The 19,342-nt window shown below is 42.5% G+C and overlaps 1 protein-coding gene across 1 annotated transcript in view; it reads right to left on the bottom strand.

Annotated features, from left to right (window-relative positions):
* The window catches only part of INPP5A (inositol polyphosphate-5-phosphatase A), a 176,247-nt gene that overhangs the window by 41,868 nt on the left and 115,037 nt on the right, over positions 1–19,342 (bottom strand). Inside the window, exon 9 of the mRNA XM_083866547.1 lies at positions 14,580–14,664. Within this exon, the coding sequence (XP_083722673.1) occupies positions 14,580–14,664 (85 nt within the window). The remainder of the gene's footprint in view (positions 1–14,579; positions 14,665–19,342) is intronic.

Raw genomic sequence — 19,342 nt, 5'->3', positions numbered from 1 at the left:
ACCCCACTCATTTGCATAGATTTTACCTATTGATTGTCTCCATCGGGGATACAGTGGATGGCTAAAAGGAATGTTCCATCAGCTGCTTGTGGTCAGGTGCAGATTAACTTGATAGTTATTAGCATCAATAAGATTCACACAGGAAAGAAATAAAGAAGTGGTATGTTTTTCCACCAGCATCAAACTCAGTAGGAATTATTTTAATGACAAACAAAGCTGAAGGTATCTAAGTCTGCTCATGAAGCTTTAACATATTACAGGTCAAAACCGCACCCAGAAGTGACCGTGCATTTGTCTAGTCTAATCATACATACCAGATCCTACATGGCACAGATTTCATCCTCAACTGAAGCAAATGGCACCTCTTTGACTAAAACAAATCTTCAGGAAGGCGTGACATCTTGGTAACACACAGGAAACTCACCAATTCCTCTGGCAGCCACTCCAGGAACAGAACCACTCACTGATCACTCTTGTGGCTAATTTCCCATGTATGATTTTTCATTTTAAATTGTCTGTTAGCAGCTTCTAAACATCACTTAGACACAAAAGGAAGGGGGACATTGCTGTGAACACAGCAAACCATGAAATCACAGCCTTCTGACTGCAAACTCCTGGGAAACCCTCTGACCTATTGGCCAAGGGTTGTCTGAGTAAAGTGGAGTGGACCTCTAAGAAGCCTGGCTCAGCAAAGCTGGCCCTACAAGCTCTGAAAACAACTCCTCCCTGGCACTCAGATCTGGCCCAGTGACTGGGTGAGGGGATGGAGGGCCTTGCTCTCCTCTCACACCAAACCCTGACTCTGCAATACATGAAGTGGAGGTGTGCAATGGATTTCAATACACAGGCTCAGCAGCCACATGTAAAGTCAAACATGGCAATTACAACAAATTCACCTACAGATGCCTCAATGCCATGGCACTGCTGTGGGAGCTGAGATTCAGCTGTTGGCCTTTGGTGTCTCCTCCTGCTCTGCCACTGACCCCTTGGTGCTCCTGCATGTGCAACATGGCCAAATGCAAAGTTAAACACTGATGTTTTCAACAAACTCATCTTCCCATAGGATCACTTGATTTCACTTCATCCAAGTGTTAATAACCTAACATCTTCATCCAAGTTGTTAATCTCAGAATAAATTGCCTTGTTCAAGCATGTTTTGTGACTGCATTTCCTCTCTCAATTTTCTTCTCATTACCAACTCTTGCATTAGGTTGCCTGAAATGAATGTCAAGCTAATGAGCCTTCAGCTATTGAGAACCCTGCTTGGTGTTTCCCTCCTTTCTTCCCCCTTAACTACAGAAACAAATTTATTCTTCTTCTAAAATTCTGCAATGTCCCAGGTACACGAATTTGTTCTAAGCCAACTTTTGAGCCTGTTGGTTACAGATGGGCAATTACAATCAGCCTCTTTAAATTCCTTCTCCTGACTGATCTGCCAGGAAACATCACTCAGGCATTGGTGGCTCAAAACTTTCCTTAGTTTTTAAATTATACACAAATATGTGAAGTTTAGGAGATTGCCAGTACATTCAGGGAAAAGCTTAACAATTTTTCTACTTCCACATGTGAACAGAGCTCTTGAACCTTTTATGGCTACAATACTGACATCCTTGTGAAATTCAGCACTTGTTAAAACTGCAAAAATAAAGGACAAAACCGAAAAATATGTCTTTCTGACTCTTTCAATGACATTTACAAGTGAGGTAATACTGTAAAGAGCTACCCTTCATAAGCCTTCCACACGAAAGGGAAAGAGAATTTATATTTGAATTTTTGGACTGCCTTCAGATATTTCAGAGTGAGACAACCAAAACAGACTATGGTTTTGAATGGCACTGAAAGAATGCATTTTCTGCATGAGTGCTAATAATGTAGTATTACTTGGAGTGCAGTGCTGAACTATCTACAACAACGTGATTTCAGAACTGCCATCCACTAAGCAACCAGTGCAGTTTGTACTGTGACATGTTTTACTCCATAAAGGACATACTTCTGAGAACTCTACTCAGTGTGCAGGAAATTGAGCTGCCCATATTAAAGGATTTTAAAACAAACCCACTATGAACTAGTACACAGATCTGATCAGTTAAAAATCTCTAATTCACCAGCTTCAGTGCAAGTTCCATTTAGTTGTAGACAAATGATCAAAGGTGGGAGCAATGTTAATGCTAACAGTCTATATATACCCTTCTGTATCTTCCCAGTGCACACACGTGGCTGAAACAAATCCATGCAAGTTATTGGCAAAAAATCAGGTGAAACAGCCATCTGTATAGGAACCACTGGCAGAAAGTGGCTTTTATTTCAGTGGTCACAGGTTCCACCAGAAACACTGACAGCAAAGCGCCAACGTCAGCTGTTTGCTGAAGCACATTTAATATGCAGCATCAGGCAGTGGCTTGAGCCCTCTGCACAGCCTAACAACTGAAGAATTGCAGCCTTCATTTTGTCTAACCCTGCTTTTATTGTTTGTCATTGTTTCTTAGAGTTATTCTGCTGTCAATATTTGAAGAATAGAATCCTGTCTGGGTATTGATTTCCTAAAGACTTTGAATCACTGCCTTCATAATGCATATATTTTAAGGCAAGCGCATGCAAAAGGTGGAGGTGAAGTTGCTTATTGAATTAAATCAATACAAGATGCCATACTGGCAATTATCATCTAGTATTCATTTTATATAATGTAAAATACTCAGCAGATAGAATAAAAACAAATTTCCTTCCCACTTTGGCAATCTTAATTTAAATCTCTTGTATACTCTGGACCTTTGGCTTGCTTAAGTTCAGCTGTTGTCACTCAAGCATTTAGCACACACTTGACTCTACTCTGGAGCTGGTGATGACGGGGAAGCAAAGCGCCACCCCCGTGATACTCCCACTGAAGGGAAGAGACAGACAGCAGTGCAGCTGAAGTCTGGAGATGCTTCTCCAAGAGCAGCTCAGGGGCTGCACTGCAGAGACTCCATGACTAAAAAAGCCCCAAATGACACTGAAGGGAAAATACAGGATCCACATTAAAGTCCAACTCAATTCAGGTTACATTTGTGTTCTGCAAGCTTAATGACAGTACTACAGTTACACTGCATTCAGCTGAAAACAAACAAAAAATTACATCTAGTTTAATTTTCAGGGAACCATTAGGGTTATATGAATAAAAATAATGTAGCATTTAAAGCAGCATTTTAAAAGCACAATGTGATGTCCCTAAGGAGTTCTGCCAACATATGCATTTCTTTCCTGTCTCTAAGGGAGCAAGGGGATCTGAGTGCCATGCAGCAGGCTTGCCAGAACACCCTGAGCACCAGAGCTGGAGGCAATGAGCCACAGTGCACCCTAATCTATCCCAGACTTCCTGAGGCTGGAGAACAAACTAGCAGCCTCTGCCTGTCAGAGACCTGTCTGCCCTACTCAGAGCTGGACAGGAGATGATGGGAATCACCTACAGCTACTGAACAGCCCCCCCTGCACTGGACCACATGGCAAAACTGAGTGTGGGGGCCTCAGTCTGTGCTCCTGCTGTGCTCCTGCCTGGCAAGGGCTGAGCAGATGTGCCTCACTAAGAGCTCAGGAAGATGCTTTCTCCCCAGGAAGCTGATTTCCTCCCTTTTGTGACAGGAAAGCAGCAGAGGCTGACCATATCCTTCAGTGACACTGGGTCAGTGTGCTGCCTCTTCCCACTGCCTTGGCTGGGGATGGGGAGTGCCCCCACAGCTGTGCTGGGAGGGGGAACCGCCTGAGGTATTCTGTGCACCCCAAAATGAACCCTGGCCCACTCCACAGCCTTTCTTCCCTCCTTGCAGGAACAGTTTCCAAGGAGCACAAAGGAGCTGACCTGTCAAACAGTTTTTATATGGGACCCCAGGAGTGCCATCACAGAGACTGAACTCAGAATCTGCTCCTACCAGGGGGCTGTTTCATTTATGCTGTTTCTTTTCTCTCTATCAGAAAATGCTATTTAATTGTTAGTGTTTATTTGTCCACTGAAAGGACAAGTTACATGAAAGTGTGGAAAGTCAGCTACAAAGAAAACAAGAAAAACCAGCAGATGCCAGAGGAAACATGACTTCACAGAAAGCTCCATGTGGTAATACACCTTGTTCTTCCAGAGGAAGATGCCATGAAGAAATATGATAATTTTCAAGGATTTTATTGGCATACTCTTCACTCATTAAAAAAAAAAAAATCTATTCCATGATCGTTGAGAATAACATCAGACTGTATAGGTCAAAAATTGACTGACATCACTCTGGACGGGCATTATTGAGACACACAAAGAAGCTGTTGTGTCTTTAAGCTTATGGTACATTGCAACGCAGTAAATGAAAAGCCACTATTATGAGGGGATGTTTATGTCAGTATCTGAAACAAATCTTCTTTTTACTAGGATAATACTGTCTTAAATTGTTAACTGTTGATCAGATAAACAACATGTGATAAAGATCCTATAATCTCTTTTCATACAATTGGTTTTAACCCCTTAACAGCTATTAAAATATTAAAATATTACACATTAATGAGCCTTGTGAAAGCTTGAAAGAGCTGTAAATTACATCTTATCACATTTCTTGTGTAAGCAGCAATGCGAGATTAGATTTTAATAAGGTGGATTTTTATAAGATAGGATGATAAAATTTTCACAGGAGGTAATGTCTCAGTCAGTGCTAGAACTTGCATGCTGCCCCCTTCCCACTCTTTTGGCCTCTGTGAGAGGAAATGAGTTTGATCTCCCTGGTAAGTCTGCAGATTGAAGAGTTATTTCACACAGGACATGGAGAACCTCTCTTGCCATGTGGTACCAGGCAAAGGTGACCCATTGCTGCATGACCTCATAAAGGGCCAGGAAGCTTTACCTTTCTTTCCTTGGAGAAGGAGCAACCTAAACATTACAGCAATTATTACAGCTGATTTGAGAGTCCTACATTGTCACTTCGCATATTTTGCTTTAAAATGTCAAATTCTCATGTCAAATTGGGACCGGGAAAAAACGACACATTATGGGAAATCCTATTCTGACAAAGGTAAAATTGCTGTCTGAATTATCAGTACTAATAAAGGTAGATTTGTGCACTAGATTGTGTATCGTGTAGATTAGAAAGTCAAAGTTTCCTTTAATAATGCATGTGATAAAATACAATGGAGACCTGCATCTAACACAATTCTTTTTGAAATTACCACCGTGTGAGTCCTCCTCAGAGGGGTTGAGGATCGGAAGCTGCTGTCCTGTTTCTTACTTCTCTGCTATAGAACTTTGAGAGCAAGAATCATGAAAGAGAGAAAAGTAACTTGCTGCAAGTGCTTATTCCATGGTGCTAAGCAGTTCAGGGTGTGTTTCCTGAATGTTCTTAAAATTAATACTGATGTCTATGCTAATTTTCAGTGAAAGAAGGACCAGGTCCATTTGCCTGTATTAGTGCAGAGAGGGCTGGAGAAGCTGGAAGAAAGAGAAGCAAACAGAAAATCTTTCTGCCAAAGAGTAATACACATATGTAGGTGTATGCCTGCACTGTAAGGTACAATCCAACAATATTCTGAACATCTTTATCCTGACAGCCTCAAGGCACAGATGTCACAGAGGAGCGCTGGGGAAGGACACAGTTCTGCTCCCAGTCAGGAGGCTCCTGTACCCCTGTGACAGGCACAAACCCCAGCCCCGAGCCTGAGGGGCTTTCTCTGTCAGCATAGTTCAGATAATCACAGTTTGGATAAGGTGGCTTTAACCGCAATGGGAACAGATGTGATCAAGATTTCAGTCACAAGCCAAACGATTTAATGTGACAGCAACTGGTGTTTCTCACCACCATCATTTGCTGCCCAGCCCACACAACATCCCACCACAAACGAGCTTTACCTACTTTAGGCATCACCATTTGTCCATTCTCCCTGAGGCTGACCAGATCTACCACTGGTCAAACCTAAATAAAAATAAAGATTTTCTTTTAAAATAAAATATGCATCTTGGTTTCTAAGTGCCCTTTCCTACAACTTTGGAGGTTTCCTATTTTCAGGTAAAATAAAGAATTTTTTTAATGTTTCAACATAGCTGCACATACATCCAGATATTTTGTGCATTCAGTTCATCAACTCTCATTGTATTTCTGACTACAACTCAAGAATAAAATCTGCCATTGCAACAGGAGTTGGTGATTACAGAGGCAAATATGATCCTGTTCCTTGATTTTCAGATAGATATCAAATTCTTTCCACCCAATTTTGTTTCTGATAAGCAAGCAAAATATCATTCTTTAATACACAGTGTGATTTTTTGGAACAAAACTCCCTCTAGGCTTTCATTTATGGTAATGAAAATAGGTACACACAGGCTTTTGATACAATGCAAATATACAGAGGTCTTTCATCAGTGAGTGCCTTTCAAATACTAGTGCATGATTCATGCATAGATGTTAAAAGTTTGTATTGCAGTAACACCCAGGAATAAACTAAAATGTAAAAAGAATGCATTTTTTGTAGGTACATCTATTCCTTCTAAAATGGAATAATTCTTAAAAAAATGAATTTTATTGCATCTACCCAGATGATATTTTGCCCCATCTGAGCTGATAAATTTCCACACTAGAAATAAGCAAAAAAACCAATTAACAGGTGGCTTTACTAAAGTATTTATTAGAGAATTGCATTATGTGTTACAATACTCCACTAAATTATTCAAACTACACCTGCCTAGATAAGAGTAACTTTGAAGTCAAGATACTATCAATGGTTGGTTACATGTGTATTTTTCTAGCCAGTCTCTGCTGCCCACTGAGCCCTCTTGCCTGACACTGAAAGGTGAGCATGGGATGAGGATGAGCTGCTTCCTAAATTCTGACTCCAGCACTCGCCTCTCCAGGGGCAAACCCCTGGGCGTGTGGAAGAGTTTGGCAAACACATGTCAGTCTGTCATCCAGCAGACACGGAGCTGGCTCCTGCAGACAGACAGGCGCTGTGACACCGGGTCAGGCTGCAGGGAGTGCCCAGACCCGGCATTAGGACTGGATCAACCGCAAGCCCTTGTTGAGGCCGGTTTTCCAAGTGCAAGAAGCCGCGGGGAGCTGCCAACCCCGGAAAGCTGCCGGGGCCCTGCAGGTCACCCTGCCCGGAGCTCACCGGTGCTCCCGCCAGGAGCTCCGTGTCCCCCGTGCCCCGCAGCCCGCAGGATGCCCCGTGCCCCCCGTGCCCCCCGGGGCCAGCAGCCCGCAGGATGCTCCGTGCCCCCCGTGCCCCCCGGGGCCAGCAGCCCGCAGGATGCTCCGTGCCCCCCGTGCCCCCCGGGGCCAGCAGCCCGCAGGATGCCCCGTGCCCCCCGTGCCCCCGTGCCCGGCAGCCCGCAGGATGCCCCGTGCCCCCTGGGGCCAGCAGGATGCCCCGTGCCCCCGTGCCCGGCAGCCCGCAGGATGCCCCGTGCCCCCCGTGCCCCCGTGCCCGGCAGCCCGCAGGATGCCCCGTGCCCCCTGGGGCCAGCAGGATGCCCCGTGCCAGCCGTGCCCCCGCCGTCCGCAGGTGATGGATGGCAGGTGTGAGGGCTGGGGACGGCGCTGCTGGCACCGCTGTCACCCGCCGTCACTGGCAGCTGAGGGCACAGCTGGCAGCGAGCACACGCTGCGACACCGCGGGGCGCAGCCCACAGACCGCGGGATTCATTAGCTTCATGACGCCCAGCCCTATCAGAAAGCGCGAGATAATTGTATTTAATTTGTGTACGTTTTAATTACGGAGCCGGCAGTGCCAAGCTTGATGAACTATCATCTTTTCCGTTCTGCTTTGTCACCGCGCTTGTGTTAATTCGCATCTGAGGCTGCAGGCGCTGCTGCGGAGAGGCCCCGTTTTTACAGTGTCATCCTTCACACGATGACGCCGTGCGGGACCTCTGCCTGCTGAGAGTCGTGTCATCCCTTCCTGCAGCCACAAATTAAAAGCAGGTTTATGGCCACATGCTCCGAGACCCTCTGGGGCCCCAGAGGAGGCAGCCAGAGAACAATCCATTCACTCATCTCTCCCCTTATCTATGATGGAAGTAGAAACAATTGCATCATTTAATTTACTATTGCAAAGGGGATATGGCTCATTGGCCCCTCGTTGTTTTGAAGATGGATTTAATTAACCTCCTATGAATCTTGCCAATACGTGTGGCAGCATCAGTATGGAATGAAAGATGTCAAAAAATCAGCTGCAGGGTAATGAGCATTTCTCAAGCTCGCTCTGCTGAGAGGACTCCTGGCTCCAGAGCCTGGCCCCAGCAGAAAGCTGAGGAGCAGATTGAGTTAATACACTGCTGTCTGGCCTCTGGGAATCCCAGCTCGGGTTTGCCTTAGACTACTAAGAAGAGAGGTAATTGAATAATTCCTAGCAGCCACATGCATCTTTAACGCAGAGGCCATTTGCAATCACTGGAAAATAAATAATTGCAATTAACTACACTGTTAAGTAAATATATCCAGTCCCTTGGGGAAGCAATCTGCATGCTTTTATAAGTCTGGCTACAATATAAAACTCATCATAATGTCTGGGAGAGCAATTTATAATGAACATTTAGCAGGTGCCCCAGATGTGTTGCTGCCATTTACCTACATTAATAAAGCTCTCTTTACTAGACCTGAAATTGTATGCATTTTAATTTAACACATCTTTACTTCATTTTACAAAGGATGCTGTTTCCAGCATTTCCTAGAAACATCTGAGCTAGTAAAGAATGTTAAAATCTTTATGAGAGGAAGGTATTTACAGTGAACTGTTTGTGATTATAAAACCAATCCAGGATTTTACATTCTTTCCTAACTGGAATGAAAACATGATCTGAAACTTGTAAGCTATTGATTTATGCCACGATGTGGTGGTTTGTCTGAGAAAAAAAAGCAATGTGGTTTTTCTCTTACAAGAGTGGTTTAGTATCACTTTACTGCAGGAGGAAACTGCAGTTTTAAACTACCAGCCACTATGGAGCAGGACCAACTGGAGCTAACCACTTGACCATGAATTAAACGGTTGCTCCTGATGTCCCAAATGGATTTGTGGACACCTGCCCAGGAAAGGTAAGTTTGATTTGGAATAGGGAGGCACAATTGAGTAAGCCCACAACTACATATACTTGCTTTTTATGCCGTCTCAGTATTTTTAATGCAATGGAATTTTACTTGTTTTTCAAAGCAAAATTAGCCAGAACTTAAAAAAAAAATAATTATTGTTGTATTCATAACAAGAAGAATGTGCAATTCTTTCATGGCCTTTTCTTGATGCATTCAAAGCATCTTCAGCAAATATTACTTAGATAAAATATATATATACACACAAGTATTTGCACCTGACAAGACAGCCAGATGGTTGGTGGTGTCTCCTGAATGCACGAGGACAGCCAGAGCCTCATCCTGGAGGGTGACCTGTTTTTGTCCAGGGAAGCACATCTATACCGAGGAAGAGATAATTAAGTCTCCACATTCATCCATCACCTGACTACCTCACTTGAATCAGCTTTTCAAATCAGTGATAATTGTCTAATTAACTATTAATCTTTTTCATGACAATTACTAATGGATCACTTGTTGGCTGGAGTTTGCAAAGATCCTTGTTGGTGTCCAATGCATGGGATGAAACAAGTTCAACTTAAAATATTTCTTCAGATTTGAGTAAGATCTAAATCAATTATTCAGATGTGAAAAGCTGTTTCATCAGCTTTTATTTTGAACAAGAGATGTTTGCTCAAAAGAGACCAGCGATATCTCAGAGGAAGAGGTCCCTATTTTGTAGGCACACACTGTGGCAGTGCCAGGAATGCTCCTCCCGGTTCTGCTGGCACAGGTGTGCTGGATAAAAGGATTCCACACTCCTGGTGGCTTGTTCAGAATGAAACATTGTACCAAGACAGTGAGATCAAACAGAAATTGTGTGATTCACTGCAGCATCAGCAATACAGTGGGAGCTAAAAAGTCATGCCAGCATGAAGTCGTTCCTATTTTATCAGATAATATAAAATCACATGGTCAGAGGGGGCAGAGGGGCACAGTGCAAGTGAATGATGGAGCCAGACATGTAAATTCTTATGAACAGTTATTACCTTTTAAAAAACATTTAATCAAAGGGCTGCTTGGCTGAAGTCTAGAAAGGAAATACTCTGGTTGACTGTAACCCATGGAGCAGACCGGGTGGGTGGACAAGGTTAATTCTGAATTTTAAAATGAGGACATTATTTCTTTTACTGCAGGTAGAGTTGACAGATTTTTGTAGGCCAAAAAGTCTGGAATCCTGAAACACCAGTTCTGTTGCTACCTTTATAAATTTTCATATATGATACACTAAATCCCTCTCCAGCTTACCAAGCTACCACCAACCCTAACAAAATGTGCTTTTGTGAGGGAAAAATAAAACCTGTTTTTTCCTGGGTACAAGGCAGGCCTATGGTTTACCTTGAGCAAATGGATTTTGTGATTAATGTGACTTTCTCCTAAAGCCTGACAAACTGAACTTGTTACTGAGCTGCTGTTCTTGGGACTGAGGAGCACAATTTTTTTTTTCTTTTTTAGATAAGTATAAGGTACTTTTCTAAGAAACTCCTGAATCAGCAGCCTCAGAAAGAGGGTTTTACTCCCAAACATTAAAAATAAGCCCAGATTCTTAAGCCTGTTTATACTTTCCTAAAATAGATGTATTGGATGAGGAAGACTTAGAGTTTAGAGTTTCAATGAGTAACTTCTTTAAATATTAAAATAAAGTAATTCTCAGAGATTGATACAGATTGTTACCATGTCCAGCTGACTGAAAAAAATACTCTTCCTTGGTGTAAACCCATCTAAAACACTTGAATGGTGACTACAACAGAGCAGGAGAGGTGAAGGGGCTCACTGAGACAGAAGGAGAAATACTCCTCTGGATAAGCATAGCCAAAGCTGGGAGCTGAGATGCTTTGTGCTGGGGCAGAGTACAGAAGAGAAGAAGCTCCAAGTTCCAGCCCAGTGCCCGGGCCAGCTGGAAGGGAAATCTCTCTTTTTTAAGCACCTTCTCTAACAAAGACAAGGCAAGGGCACCCTGCCCCAGCCTCACACATGGAGGGGAGCGGTCACAGCCCTCCCACTGCACTGCCACAGAGACACACAGGACCACTGCTGCCTCCACACTTACACCAGCAAGGGTTTGTGCAGTTTACACAAAATAACAGATGCTAGTAAGTTGTTTAAAATAAAAAAAGAGGTAAAAGTGGAGATCAGAATGGCCTTGGACCCATCACAGCATGAAACCCCATAAGCTCTGCAGCAGCCACCACAGCAGAGAGAATTAACTTACTTCTTCCATGTGGTCACTCACTGCATTTCTCTAATCTCTCATCTCAAACAAAAATAACCTGATCTCCTCAGTTCTTGGTAATAAACCCCTTTCATTCATCTCCCCACAACCCCCTGTCCCATTCTTATTCTTAACATGTTCAGGATTTTACTATCCTGGTTTTATTCAGGTGACAGCCAAGTTGTCTTATTTCAGAACTTTATTACCTTTTAAAGAACCAAAACACTGACTCATAATAATGATTAAATTTTTGGAACTTTCTTCAAGTTCAGCCTACAGTATCCCTCACTGCTGCTGCAGATTTCTTTGAAGTAACCTCATCAAATCTCCTTTCTACTGAATTTTAGAAGATAATTTTCCAAAACTAGAAGAAGTACCTTTGTCATACATGCATGTTTGTCATACATGCAACGATAAATTTGCAATGTACTTTGGGTAAGTGCAAAGATTACAGTGACCTGTGTTAGCTTTGAAAGGGGAGAGCAGAACTTTTGGAAAAATTATAGGAAAGCTGTCTCCTACATGAAGAAACATCACAAATTCATGTTTCTGTGAAATGCTGTGACAATACTTGTACTACAGACACTGCAGAGAAGCTATAGATAAAAACTAGAATTCGCAGTTGAACCAATATAAAAGTTTGTATCATTTTTTATATGTTGCAAACACTTCCATATGTGTTGGGAATAGAGATGCTGGAAGATACCTGAAAGCAATGGGCAAATAATCAGAATGCTGTAACACCTGAAAAGCCTAGCACTTAAAAAAAAAAAATCAGTAGGCAAAACTTAGAATTTAAACAGCAGTAAATCCTCAGCCACCTTTGGCAATATAAGATTAAGTGAATTTACCTGGATGGGAGACAGAAGATTCAGGTCTTACAGCACACCTTAAAGTAACCAAACCCCAAGGAAATGTAGAGGTTTCTTCTTCAGTTACTGCTTTACAAATTACATTTTGTAACTACAAGGGTTATTTTTGCTGGCTAGAGCATGGTGGTGTCCTCCAAGAAGCTGGACTCTAATGGAAGATTTTCTGGATGTTTTACAATGTTAAAGCACTGGCATTCACCTTCCTTAAAGAGACTGGCCCCTCAGCTGGGCTGCACAGTCCCAAGGGGATGTGCTGGGATCTGGCCCCAGTGATCTGCCGAGGCAGGTCAGGAACTGACCAGCAAACACACTTTTGGTGCTTTATCAGAAACAGCACCCAGCACTGCCCATGTGCCTGTAACAACCTCCCCCTGCATGACTCCAACAACAGGAAAGCAGATTTTCCTAGCAAGGAGATCAATGTGACTTTAAATTAGAGCTCCCATAAATGATCAATAAATTACACATTAATGATTTATAGTCTATTAATTACAAATTAATACAACATTTTTTGCATCTGATTTAGGACACTGCACATCAGAGTTCGGACTCCACATTCTGAACAGCTCTCAGATTCTCCCCTTAAATGGCTTAATTGGGAAATTATTACAAACACACTTCATTCTTTACATTTGATGTAAGCACAGTCTGCATTTACACAAGTCAAGTATTGCTCGTAGCATCTCAGTGTTCAAGCGTTCAGCAGCTGTGGTCTCAAGAGGGAACTCAAAAGGTCAGCAAGAAAAGCAGAGATAAATTTAGTAACATACACAAAGATGACAGGTCAATGGATTAACCCTTACAATTCCCAGCATTAACTCCACTGCTGAATAGTCCAAAGAGTGGTTAATTCCCATTTGTATGGGCACACGTTTAACTACCAGAAGGGACTGGGACAGCCTTTGGAGTAGGGGTTCCCAGCTGAGTACAGGCTCAGCCTGGGGCTGGCAACTGAGTGTTTGGGACAGCAGCATCTCTGGCTGCTCTTGTTGCTGTTCTGCCATTGCCAGCTGTGCACAGCCTGCTCACAGCACTCAGCCAGCTCCAGAAAACAGCACATTTGAGTCATAGTCTTTACAAGTGATTTGGGACTGGATGCTAAACACTATCAGACTACCAACTCCCATCTAGTACAATTCCCTCTAGAGGTGGCCTGTAGCTCTGTCCTTCCAAGTGACAGTGTAGGATCTGATCTGCCACCTAGGAACCAGCTCTTACTGCCAGTGCTGTATGCTGTTAACTCCCTCAGGACTGTCCTGGTGCCTTACAGGCAGTCTGAGACATATCATGCAACTATTTCTTACAGCTTTGGTGTCTGCTGACAGATTAGTACAGATTAATAAACTGCACCAAGCACAGAACACTACAAAACAAACTTACTGTGACTTTAGCTGTCCATGTATAAACTCTAAGTGGAAGTTTCTGAATAAACTTCAATTATGCTTAATTAACATTGCAGAGTAGCTGGGTGAAGTTCTGATTACTGGGCTATGCTACTTCTCCAAAAAAACAACAGAAAATCTGTATGATTCTAGTGCCTTTTACATTCATACAGGCTTGCATCTTAGGTGGAAAGAACGAGAAAATTAATTTGATTCATCTTTCAATTACACCTTTTGTGCACACATGCAGCAACATAAACTGGCAGGGGTAAAGCTCTCCCAAGATGCAGAGTACTGTGTCAGGCTCAGAACCCCCTGGGCTCACCCTACTTGCTCTGCAGCTCACTCAGTCTCCATCATTTGGGGTTAGTGACACTATTTTGTTTGATGGGGATGACTTTGAAACTCACATAGAAGTGTTAATCTATTGGTATAAAGCAAACACCCTCTGTGGTTTCAGTCCTGCAGACTGCTGGCAGTAGGTAAGTCAGGAAAAACCTGGAGCAGCCTTCATCAGTACTGAGTACAAGAGATAACTGCTGCAGTGTGACTGACAAGGGTTCTCAGACAGCAACACCCTCAATAATAGCATCACACCACTATTGAAGAAAAAAGGCATAATAATTCTTTGAAGTGATCACTATAAAGTAATCTCTTAACATTGATGATAACTATGGCACAGGGTAGCAGAGCAGGTTTTAACTCTTAACATATGCAGCCTGTACTTTTAAACCATGGAGTTCTATCACAGACATTTAGGAAATGCCTCGTTTTTCCTCAGATTAGGAAGGTAATGCAGCACTTCCTCTGTTTGCAGGAAATTATTGTGATTCTCTGTGAGCTATAAGGAGATGGCAAAAATCACAACCACACAATGTTAGTTACTTGTTGGATGTTCCTGTTAGAAATAGTCTTGGCTAAGTCTGATGTCAATATTAACATTAACTTTGTTAAGTTAATGTTAATGTTAAAACTTTTAGGGTTTGTACAGGAAAAAGCAATAAAACAGAAATCAAACCTGGTAGGGTCTACAACAGAAGAAAAAGAGAACTCCTACCTCTACTACTGCTTTGGCATCCAGTCTAAAGTTGAAATCTCCAAAGACAAAATACGAAACTTTCTCAAACCGCTGATCTATAATTCTGGAAAAAAGTGAAAACAGAACAAACCTGTAATTCAGCATTACATACATGTAAGAATGTACAAAGACACACATGTTACCCTTAAGCACAGTTTCAGAAATAATTAATGGAACCATGAAAACTACCATTTTTTACTGGACCAATACATTAACCATATTTTTCAGCTGATTTTCTTTGCTTAGGCAATTCTATCTCCAGCCCCTGTACAACAGTGCATCTGATTTGCCAGGCCTGGCTGACAGAGCAAGCTGGGGGAGAGCATATTTGCAGCAGTTCAGACAAATCTTGCAGCAGTTCAGACGAATCTTGCAGTATTTGGGGACCATGAGGGTATCATGGAGTTCCTAGGAAACCTAGGAAAGTTTAAGGATATGGCTTTGGGCTGGGCAGGGAAGAATTAGGAATGCTGAATTAGTGGTGAGTTCAGAGAATGTTTGAGTTTACTGATATATAGGTAATGGTACCAGTGATTTTGGGTACTTTGTGAACCACATGAGAAGTGACATGGTAGGGCTGGACATCAATCATCCCGTCTGACAGACTGAGCATCCCTGAGGTGCCCAGACTAGTTACACTTCTCTCAAGACAACTCTCTGTGTTGTTCACAGCAGATTTTTGCTGAGGCTGTAGCTAACACCTAACAAGTAATTGCTCCAGCTGTGAAGATTGAGATTTTTCTCAAGCCTTTGCTCAGGAAAACCTTTGCTCTCCTACCCAGGGAGATATGGCATTACTATCCATCTTTAAAATCCTGTATTATTAAAAACTGTCATTATATTATTAGCCAATCTATTATCAACACCAGTTGTGAGGTACTCTCAACAATACACAATTTTACAGCTTCTAGAGATCTTGGCATTTAGAAATCTACCAAGTCACGCTTATTTTTAAACCAGGAATCAATTCATCTCCTATCAGTGGCTGAGGAAGGTATGAAACACCCAAAAGTTTGACTGCCACAGCCACAAAGAATTTATACAGACATAATGCACAGAACCTTCTGGGAGTGCAAGATGTGAGAACCAAGGAACGAGTGCAGGCAATACACTGTGAACACTCTGGGAACACAGCATTGCACTGTCAGAAACTCCAAGTGAGCCTGGGGCAGGGCCCATGGACAGGTAAAGCACTATCAGGCATAATAATACTGCTCAGGAGGCACTGCTGCCCCATTAGGAGGCAATTGCAGACGGCTTTACAAGTTCTAATGCATTACATCAATTTATTCTCGAAGCTATAAGGAAAGACGTCACATTGGATCTGTAATGAGATACTGCTTCTCCTCTGAAAACATCTCACAGTTTTTGTCAACAGTAATCTATTACATAAGGAATATTATTTTATGGAAAAAAATTATGTGCATTGGGCCTGATACACTGATCATTTGAAGAAAATCTCTTGCACAGACTTATCTGTTTCCACTATGAGAATCTCCAATCCTCCATTTAGCTGACAGATTATTGCAGGCACTGTTAATAAATATTGCCCACTGTCAGCTCCAAGTGAGCCCTGAGAAAAACCTGTCACTCCTGACCTGCACAAAACATTAGTTTGATTAGTGCCCTCATGGAAAACTGAAGGAAAATGAGAACTTAAAAGTTAAACCATCCACATTGCCACAGTTTGCTAACACCATCATTGCAAAATCGGATCTGCAACTTATACAGCAGAAAACAGACTTTGCTTTGCCAACTGTCCTGATTCAAGCATCAGCTTTGGCTCTGCTCATTGCCATTTACTGCTGACAGAGGAATGACAGATACTGCAGGAATGACATCAAGGTCCATTGAAGGCCCCATGAAACAAATTGGGATTATGAGAACCATGCCTGTGATTGAATTATGCAAAGACAGATCTTCCAAATAAACAGACTACTCCAAAAATAGGCTGTGAAAATGTCTCCAAATTGATGACCAACCCAACTGATTAGTCTGCTTCTGATCAATTAATTAAAACTCACCCATAGTCCAGCACATGACCTGATTTAAACATGATTTGCATACAAATCAATCCCAGCTCTACAATTGCTAATTTTGTCCAGTTTCTCTCCTTGTAGTTTGTCTTGTTGGACATTTTAGAAAGAGTGTCATGACAGACTAGAATCCAAATGTTATTTCTCCAGAACAATGCTCCACGTGACTTCTGACACGTCTCTTTTTACAGGTGGTGAAAGTAATTCAGGTGTACAATAAAATTTCCAACAGTGGCACAGCAAAGGATGCACACATTTACATACTTACTAAGTGATGTGGGGTACGTAACAACAAAAATTCCTTTAAGTGACTCAACTTAATACCTGTACGTAACCTACTGTCCTTGCCATTACTCACTATTAGTAAGTGGAACTTACTATTAGTTCAAGAGTTCGCAAATCTTAGACCTCTTCTAGCAGTTTGTAACTCTGATAACTCTGTGCTGAAACACTTTCTGGTGCCTAAAACTGCCCTCAATCAAGGGCACAAGAACCAGTTTTCCTGATGGTGCTTTCAGAGTCAGATCCAGGTCTGCAAAGGATATGGCCACAACAAAGAGTACAGCAATGTCCTCTCCCCTGGGAATGTGCAGAAAAGCTGCCTGTCACTGAGGGCACTGGGACAGAAATGGGGCACTGCAAACACAGCCAGGCTGGCCAGGGACACAGGGAAGGTGTTAGTGCTGTGGAGAGAGCTAAACAAAAGTCTTCTGCTCCTTGTGTTTCCATGTTCTAAGCCATAGATATGTACAGTTCAACATGTGTACAGGCAACTGAGAATTCAGAAGACAACTTTTTAAAAAACGAGTGAGTGCTTGCAGAAAAAACTAGGAAGGCTTCCAAATCTGTGTCAATCTCTTTTGCTTTTTGTTTCTAAAAAATATCCTTCCTTTAACCACGAATCAAATAGTCCTTTAAAAACGCCACCATGAATCACTCAATGAAGTGATAAATCTGAACCATGTAAGAAGAAAGCAGCCAGCCCATGTCACAGTATAAATCCTATGATTTTAGTGGGAGGACCCAGTGCCAATTCCTTTAACGACTTTTACCAGCTCATCCCAAAGGGTTTCAGCACACCTGAAGACTCTATTCCCGCACAACTTTAGACAGCTTATGACAAAACAGGTGACTCAGTTAAAGATTTCATGGCTGTGCAGAAAGCACAGGTACATGCCAGCACACCCAAGTCATCAATGCCTTTGCTGACCATGCTGCTTGTTGTGACCCATGCAAGGCCATCAGGACGGGACAGGGGTTCAGAGTGGATCCAAAACTTGAATGCAAATGAAACAGAAAACTTTTCCAACAGATGACAGCCAACCCTTCCTTTCCAGGCAGAGGTTTTCATTTTGAAAAGGGTGGAAGAACACATTCATCCTTCTCTTCCTTTGCTCTTGCTCCAGAAGGAATCGCTTATGGGAAAAGAATTTTTTAACATGTTTTGGAAATCAATATAACAAACTGGCAAATCAATGAATGTAACAAACTAGCAAATCAGCTGGACTGGGAAAAAAGTATGCTCACATCTGGGCTTGCTGCTGTCCCTGGTAAACTTCAGAGCACACAACTATAAACACCACTGATGATTTCTCCTCTACCAGTTCCAAAAACACAGAACTTGTAAATGCACAGGGAGTCCTTGATAACAGATTCTTCATGCCTGGAACACATTACCTTAATTATTTTGCCAGTTTCAAACTAATTCTACATTTTTAATTGATGCCACTACACTGAGTTTTCTGCACTGAATGGGTTAGTGTCTGTTTGTCTTCACATCTTGTTGTATTTTGAGAAGTGGCAGACAAATTGAATGAAAGAGAAAAGGTGCTTTTTAGCCATGACAGGGCAGTAAGAGAATGAAACATTCAAGCAATCGTTACTTTCAAGTAGAGTTTACAGTCCAAGTTATCCCCACGCTGAAATGTTTTGATGAGTTAAATCCACGATTCATATTTTTTAAGGAGTAAACTTGACTGTCACTGCAAATTAATGCTAAATTACTACTGCAATTTCTTTGCTGCAAAATAAATATATATAACTCTTATTTCGCTCTAACAACTGCAATTTGGCTCACTCTGGGTACCAGCAAGAGCTTCGTAGGCCCAGAAAGAAGCTCCTGTGTTGCAGTGGAGACGCCCTTGCTCTGCTGTGTCAGTCAGGCTTCGAGCAAACCTCGTTCCCTAAGCAGAGCTTTTGGCCTGACAGACCCTGACACACTGTCCTGTGACAAAACCATCTGTTATTCTGGGGGCATCAGGTGAATTATGAGGAACCTCTGACCTCCCTGAGCTGTGCTGCTGAACAGCTTCAGCCTGGGCTGAGCAGCCTGACTGGATGGGAGTGGGGCCGGAGTGAGAACGGGCAATCGAGGGCGAGGTCACTCAAGTGCCATGGCAGGAGCCTGTGCTCAGGGGCTGCTCTGGGCACCCCAATTCCTCTGCCCTAAGGACAGGCTGCTCAGCTTGGGTGGCGGTGCCAGCTACGCTCACTGTGAAGGTAAAGTTTTCTCAAAGCCACTTAGGAAATGTCTGATCCCAACCAAGACAAACAAGGAAGAAGCAGAGGTTCCTCTTCTCAATACTCCTGGAAATCTGTGTCTATTTATTAATTTCAGTTGCTACACAGAACAGGGTTCAGTGCAGTCCTAAAGTGGACAATTCTGTGTTATTTCAATCACTGAAATACTTTTGCAATTTATTTTAA

Source organism: Zosterops lateralis (genome assembly GCF_965231275.1).
Source record: "Zosterops lateralis genome assembly, chromosome: 8".
Taxonomy (NCBI): Eukaryota; Metazoa; Chordata; class Aves; order Passeriformes; family Zosteropidae; genus Zosterops; species Zosterops lateralis.
This window is presented reverse-complemented; position numbering and strand designations above follow the sequence as displayed.